Source organism: Sander lucioperca, chromosome 22, assembly GCF_008315115.2.
Source record: "Sander lucioperca isolate FBNREF2018 chromosome 22, SLUC_FBN_1.2, whole genome shotgun sequence".
NCBI lineage: Eukaryota > Metazoa > Chordata > Actinopteri > Perciformes > Percidae > Sander > Sander lucioperca.
Genome location: NC_050194.1, coordinates 22,537,595 through 22,545,404, shown reverse-complemented (window position 1 = coordinate 22,545,404; position 7,810 = coordinate 22,537,595). Strand labels below are relative to the sequence as shown.

The following is a 7,810-nucleotide window of genomic DNA, read 5'->3' as shown; positions in this document are numbered from 1 at the left end:
GTGATGGCTGTGGCTCATATCCACCCTCATAAACAAAGAAAAGTTGGAGATCTCAAGAGTGAAGATTCTTCTTCTTTTGCTAAGCTGCAAATCTTTACTTCTTAATTGGCTGAATTTCTTTGCACAGACATCAGACAGACACCCTGGGAATGCACGTACAAATAAAATCCAATATTTAGCATGTATATGCACTATTTAAACATTTAATAAATGGTTTATAACACACTACAATGCAGTTGTAAGCCGATATATTTCATGTGTTTATTAATGTATAGTGTTTTATCTTCTATGGAGACATATTTTGTATTTACAACTGTACTATATTATCATTCATTATCGTTTTATATATACACCAGCCTCCACTTATTGGCAGTGGTGGAAGAACACTAAAACTTTAGTTACGTAAAAGTACAGAAAATATTAGCAACAAAATATACTTAAAGTACCCAAAGTGAAAGTATTCCAAGTATTCTAAGTGTTTTCATCACTTTAATGTTTCAGCTGGTAAAGGTGGCGCTTCTTTTAATTACTTTACATGCTGCTGGGTAACCTAATCTATAAAAAAAATAAATAAATAAATACATCATAATTTAAAATAAACTAAAACTGCAAACTAAAACTAACTTAAAGCTGTCAACATAAATGTAGTGGAGTAAAACGCACAATATTTGCCTGCAAAATGGAGTGAAGTAAAAGTATAAAGTAACATAAAATGGAAATAATCAAGTAAAGTATCTCAAAAATGGTACTTCAGTGCAGTACCTAAATGCACATAGTAAATGAATTTAGTTACATCCCAGCCAGTGTTTATGGGTGCCCACAGACAAAGTTCTAGTTGTGGACAAATGCATTAATAAACTCTTATATCTGCTTGCATTAAGGTGTGTTATAAACCATTAATTAAATGTTTATATGCTGATAATAAATGCTCCATGAAATACGAAAGATAACAAATAAGCCAGCTCTTTCAACTATATCTTCCTTTACTTTATTCATGGTCTGTACAGTATTTCATTTCCAAAGTCTCTATCATACTATACGACAATAATGGCTACCATTTACTACAAAAAGGTTGCATAAATAATTTAAATGTGGAAATAAAAAATAAATATGCCGTTCATTCTTTTATAACAGTCCTTCTTTTGCGTCTGTAGAAAAACAGCCCTCGCTCCCTCTTTAGTGAGGGCACCACTGCCATGGACCACACAGGTATGATATGTACAATCACAGCTCTCAGCTTCCAGTTGCTATTTCAAAACAAACATTTAGGAAAAGAAGCAAACATTGTCAGTACAGTTTAGACAAAAAAAAAAATACATCAGGAAGCAAATATGAGTGGAAAAATGCGGAAACATGGTGAATATTCTTCATGAAGTACAGTCCCATTGCTGAGGAAGGAGGTTGTGTTGTCTGCAGTGACAGACTGGGGCCAGATTTTATCAGTCAATACGCTGAATTATTGTGTTTTTGTGTTATTTTTACTCCTATCTTTCCTGTTTGAGCTATTTACAGCATGGGAGCGGAGAGGGTGTCTCGAACACAACGGATGGATTTTGGCTGCGGATGGTTGTTCGCTGCTCTATTTGGCCCGGTACAAAAGAATTCCGGTGTGGGCGTGCTGGAGAATGCTCTGCCCTTAAGTAACAACACAACCACACTCAATTTTCTGATGCCTTCCTCCTACACACATGTGCACTTTTTTCTGTGTGTGATTCCAGCAAACAGGAACTGGCTAGAGGAAATGGCTTTTTATGACTCAAATAACACAGGAATGAGCTCATTTAGTAAATAAGAGGAGTCACAGGAATGCCCAGTGCCCTCGTGGTGTCAAAACTGCCACCCCCCCCATCCCATCCCATATATCTGTCTCTCCTGACTATTTGTATCTAGTCGTGGGAACTACTGTAACTGACAGGCCTGGTTGGGGCTGCTGCAGCGTGGCGTGCCGTGGGGCTGTCCTGATGAGGCCTTTAGTAGGCTGTCAGAGAGCTGCCTGGACTGCCGTACAGGTCAGGGCCTCTCAAAACCTGTCAACATCCCACCATCAGAGCCCCCAGAGCTGCTGCAATCTCCTCCACACACACACACAGCCAAAAGGAGATGGATTACAACCACTTTGGAGCGAAGATACACCTTTTCAGCTTTAAAACAAGGCTGTGTTGCGGTGTAGCTCTGCAACCACTGGATGTTTGTACAGATGGGGCTCGAAGCCTCAGGGAGGACTTCTCATTAAATTAAATCTGTTTAAGTGAAGGACAGAAACCAAGCCCAGGCAGGTTTGGAGCAGTTGGGGCGATCATATACTTGTGCTACATCTCCTGACCAGTCAAAGTTGTGGCAAGCCCCTGGCACTCATGCAAATAAGCAGCAAAGTTCACAAATATGCTGGCAAGTGGCTGAAAAATAAAGACCGATGACCTAAAACCAGCCCAGCAATTAGCTTATGCATTTGCTCTCTTTGAAATTTCTTTTGCATCTCCTCCCTATTTGAAGGAGATATGTTGTGTGTTGTGTAACGTGTGTGTGCGTGTTTGTGTGTGTATGTGAATGAGTGTGCTTTGGTGTCTGTCCTTTGGATGCTGGAGAGGAGCATCAGTACGAGTTGCCCAACAGTGTCGGCGTGTTGTTCTTGCTCCGGTCTTGAGACAGACGACTGTGCTTCTTGTTGCGTTGCTTCTTCGGGACCTCCTTGGCCTCTGATTGGTTGTGGTGGGGCCTGAAGCGCTTGCACTTGCAGGAGGTGACCACGCGGATTTTGTAAGTCCGAGTGTTGCCGTTGGGACAGTGTAGCTGGACCCTCCTTGTCCGGGAGTGGGCCGGGATGCAGCGGTAGTCCGAAGCGCTGCCCCTCCACCACTTGCCGCGGCCGATGGAGTTGGGCATGAGGTGTGCCGGCATGCACTGGCCCGAACACACCAGCTCCTTGACAGGCTTGGCACTGCGGCAAGACCCGTCAGTGATGTAACGGTTAGAGCGCAGCTCCCTACAGCTCAGCTCCGAGGCACCTGGGTTGAAGAGCAGAATATCACAGTTACACTTGTGGCTTCAGCCCAAAACAAACACTTTGAAGTGCTGCATACTGGAAAGGACATTCTGCAGGTTAACTGCCTCAATGCTGCAGCTGTGTCTGACTCCAATACGTGCTAACATCTGTCAACGTGAACTCACCATTTGTGTTGTTGTGTGTGGAAAAACAACACAAGTAAGATACAAACTGAGCAGGCAGTTCATTTCATTCTGATCCTGACATATTGTGAGACACAGAAGTGCAGCCGAAAAAAGCACTTTTATAAGTTCAACTTAATGCAACAATTTGTTCATTTAGGTAAATATTTGAGAGATCATATCAGAGCCTCTGAATCTGATTCATGGTCTGATCATTAGCTGACGACGGGGCTTGACAAAGAGATCCAGCTGGCAGCAATCAGCTGATAGCAAATCCAGACCAGAGGGCCATTAAACAGCTCAATCAAACCTAATGGAGGTTTGGGCTGGAAGAAAAAGCTGGCATAGAGCGTTGGCCCTCAGGAAATGTATGTGGTGATGGAGGAGTAAATAGCTGTCTGGTTATTTTAAAGCAACTGTACAGTTTTGAACAAACTGGACATCTGCCAGACTGATTTGAGACAACGCACTCAGCCTGTAATCCCATGTTTCAGCCGCAGCTTTTTAACAGCCTTACGCATGAGTTATTGCCCCGTGTTTTTTTTTACAAGCAGTGTGTAAAAAAGGGGCAAAGGAACGGTTGGTTAAGAAATGATACACTCAGAGAGGGATCTGTTTTCCTCTGTGGCTTTCTTTGCAAAAAAAAGGGCTGAACAAAGGATTTATGTGAAGTGATTTCCTTTTTTATTTTCTCCCCATGAGAACCTGAACTAGTGTTATTCTGTGGCTGCCGCTGAAGGGACCACAGTAGTATACCATGCCTACAGCATGCACTGGGCAGCGGTTTGCACCAATTACCACCGTATCCCAGAAAGTCAGGTTGTCTTGTTCAGTGAGAGTTTGGTTTAATCCAGTCTCGCTGTGCCTTTTCCCCCTACATTTCCTGTTACTCGTCTCCACTGTCAGCCTGAAAAAAGCATTACTAATGATGGTGGCCTGCACACGAGACTACTGTACAGTTGCGTGAGCTGTTCTCCTCCCCCTGGGAGAGGACTGGAGCGAGGCCAGGCAGTGGTCAAAGCCTCTGCTGTGACCCCGCAAGGGACCACGAGCAGGCCGTCCCAGGACGAAAGCTGAGAGATGGATGAAGAGAACAATCCAGGAGATTTCTGTCTCCCTGTGTGAACCTCAACACATGCTCCATATGAAAGCAAAGGGATGCACTTTTCCACAAAATAATAATAATAAAAATATAATAATAATACAATTAGCATAATCTTGTTTAATGTGTGGATTTGTGGTCCTCGACAGACAAAAATCAGTCACACTAACACATCTCGACTTCCTAATTCCCCTTTGTCAGCTGTTTTATGGTCTAATCTAACCAATCAATCTCCTTCTCCTCGCGTGCCCGTGATTAAATGAAGGCCAGTCTGTGAGAATATTGCACCACCCATCTTGAAATCCACGAGCGTTAGCGTGAGATTACTCTACATGCATCGCTCGATCAGAACATACAACCTTTTACTGGCCACAGGTGGGAATCATTCTCAAAAGGCAGTGTTGCATTTAAAAAGCAATTTCCCAAAAAAAAAAAAAAAAAAAAAAAACATCCCCTGAAGAAAAAACTGCAGGGTTTAGGGAGACATGTTGTTGCAATCAAATGGTTATGGCGTACTGCAAGTAGAGCTTGACTAATAGTATAAAGAGAGAAGGAAATAACCTGAAAGACAACGTGAAAAAAAAGCCCTGATGTCTCTCTGAATGTTCCACTTCAGGATTGTGTAGGGGAAGAAACCACAAGAATGTGTGTCTGTGCCGCTCTCACCACCCTCACACTCTGGCAGCAGATTAAGCAACAAAACACTCTTCCCACACAATCAGGGAATCAGTGTAAGACTGAAGTCAAATGAAAAGGAAGGTTGTCTTTGTGCGGTTTAAAAAAAAATAAGTCAGATTCACTGATTCTATCACCAGTTCTTAAAACATTTTTCAAAAAGGTGGATCAAGTCTAATTAAACAATTTAGTCTGTTAGAACAAAACCACACAATTAATAACAGGTAAACTTATCAAATGTATTAATTTGTTTAGGCTTTAAATATGATTTCATACTATATCATATTTGTGGGGTCAACAGGACAATCTGAGCGCACAATCCCCACAAATAGGCCTACAGAAATGCATTTATTTAATCCCAAAAAGAAAATGTATTTCTTATCAAAAATTTAAAAACGTCATAAACGGTTAAGTATAAAGTTATTCTATATTAAATGATATACTTCAATGCTCTCGCGCACTTGTTCACATGCGGTCGCTTGCAATGAATTTTCGGCTTCAACTGACACGTTAGGCTACAGGCTATAATATGATTAGATGTTATTTTTCATGTTAGTTTCCTCACTTTTACGCATCACAGGCTCAAATAAATCGACCCTTTTAAGGATGGCCTGGGTCATTATTTCCCAACATTGCACCAAATGAATTAATAAGCTTTAATCTGATTTCTTTCTAAACGCCTCAAACGCTCCATCTCGACTAGTTTTCCTTCCATTTAAACATCTAATGAACTTAAAGGAGGACTTACTGTAGGAGACTGTGTTTGCTGTCCTCCCGCCGTTTTTCGCCCTGTTATTCAAAGTGTTGTTGTTGTTGTTGTTATTGTTGTTGTTGTTGTTGTTGTTATTGTTATTACTGTTGGTATTGGACGCCGATGGTGTCGCCTCCTGAGGTGTCCGAGTGTTTTCTCTGTACTCCGGTAAAATCTCCGTGGCTCCGTTCTTCAGCAGCTTCCACCCCCTGACGGCGGTGCAGCATCCCTGGAGCAGCACGAGCGCCGAGCTGGAGACGAGGAGGGCCAGAGACACCTGCATGATGGTCGCGCGGTCTGCGCCACGAATCAAGCAAAGACGCACGAGGAGAATTTAAAAAAACAAACCACACACACACACACACACACACACGAGACACACACAGAGAGAGAGAGAGAGAGAGAGAGAGAGAGAGAAAAAGAGATACCCGCTCGGACAACTTGGTCAGTTCCTGAATGCACGAGGCGCACGCGGTATTTAAGCCTGCGCGAGCTGTCGTCAAAGCTGACAATTAAGCGCTTACACGGAGTGGGAGGGGTCGGACCTGGGAGAGAGATTCATTGAGAAACCAGGAGGGGAGAGAGAGAGGAGAGGAGAGGAGACTGGAGGAGTGGGAGAACACTGAGAGGAGGAAGAGGAGGAGGAGGAGAAGAAGAGAGAGAGGAAGAGAGGAGAGGGAAAAAAAAGAGAGTAATGTTGGAGAAAGAAGAGAAGAGGAGAAAATAGAATAGTGGGAGAAAGAGGAGAGGTGAGGGAGGAAAATAAAGAGGGAAAGTGAGAGGTGAGGAGAGGAGATTGGAAGAGTGGGGTGAAAGAGGAGAGGATGAAGAGGAGGAGAACAATAAGACAATAGAGAGGGAAAAGTGAGGAGAGGAGAGAAGAAGAAGAAGAAGAAAGAGAGAGAGAGAGAGAGAGAGAGAGAGAGAGAGGGAAGAAAATGGAGAAGTGGGAGAAAGAAGATGAGAGGAGGACACGAAAATTGAGAGCGGAAAGTGTGGATTGGGAGAAAGAGAGGTGAGAGAAGTGAATAAAGAAGAAAGGGAAGTGAGGGGTGGGAAGGGGGATAAGACAGAGGAGAGGGGGAACAGAGGAGAAGAAATGAAAGGAAGGAAGGGGGAATAGATATAATGGGAGAAAAGAGGAGAGGAGAAGTCAGAGGAGAGGGACATGTTAAGGTGAGAGGCAGTGGTGGAATGTAACTAAGTACATTTACTCAAGTACTGTACTTTGAAGTACTTGCACTTTACTTGAGTCTTTTCTTTTCATGCCACTTTCTACTTTTACTCCGCTACATTTACAGAGAGAAATATTGTACTTATTACTCCACCACATTCATCTGACAGCTTTAGTTACTAGTTACTTTGCAAATTGAGATTTTTGGCACACAAAACACATGCCCTTTATAAAATATGATGTTTTATTATAAATTAAACTACCTAACAATATAGCGGCCTACAAGTCCAGCTGAAATGATTAGCCGATCAAACACAACTGGAGGATTTTTCTGCATTGAGTACCTTTACTTTTAATACTTTAAGTACATTTTCCCGATGATACGCACATATTTTTTTTTACTAAAGTAAATGAGCTGAATACTTCTTCCACTACAGGAGAGGAGGAAATGGGAGGGACGACTATAAAGGGGAAGACAGAGGGGAAAGGGAGGTGAGAGGTAAAGAAAAGAGAGAGAAGGAGCAGACTTATGTCGGATTGTTGAATGAGACAGCAGTTCTGCACATCTCACTGTGTTGTTGTTGTTGTTGTTGGACCTAAGGGGAGAAACACATCTTCTCCTCCTCCTTTAACGATTTCCGCAGCATTACGTGTCTGAAAAGCATTTAGGCGGGTTTTTTTTGGTGGTTTATTTTGGACACAAGTTGTTCCGTTCCGCCGCTGCAACATGCGCCTCACACTCGTCCTGAGAGGCCTCATCCTGATAGGCTGTACACAAGTTAATCATTCATTCCTCATGTTAATTATCCATTATCACAGCTCTCTGTGGACACATTCAAACTATAATGAGGGGTTCAAGCTCACTCCTTCCTCCTGCAATAAGGATACAACTCGTGTTGTTTGCATGATTTGAATCTGATATTCTTTATCCTTGTATCTGGTT

The 7,810-nt window shown here is 42.6% G+C and overlaps 1 protein-coding gene across 1 annotated transcript; it reads right to left on the bottom strand.

Annotated features, from left to right (window-relative positions):
- Positions 1–965: 965 nt before the first annotated feature.
- sost (sclerostin) lies at positions 966–6,229 on the bottom strand. The gene is made up of 2 exons (XM_031314861.2): positions 5,691–6,229; positions 966–3,005 (listed from the first exon to the last, which is right to left on the bottom strand). Exons 1-2 carry the CDS (start codon positions 5,974–5,976, stop codon positions 2,593–2,595), a joined length of 699 nt encoding a protein of 232 aa, XP_031170721.1. The 5' UTR covers positions 5,977–6,229; the 3' UTR covers positions 966–2,592.
- Positions 6,230–7,810: the final 1,581 nt, after the last annotated feature.

Bases quoted from the DNA above. Each gene is read 5' to 3' on its own strand.
- sost (XM_031314861.2), bottom strand. From the start codon at position 5,976: ATGCAGGTGTCTCTGGCCCTCCTCGTCTCCAGCTCGGCGCTCGTGCTG. The intron at 3,006-5,690 runs GTAAGTCCTCCT...TCTTCAACCCAG, and splicing joins AGCAAACACAGTCTCCTACA to GTGCCTCGGAGCTGAGCTGT.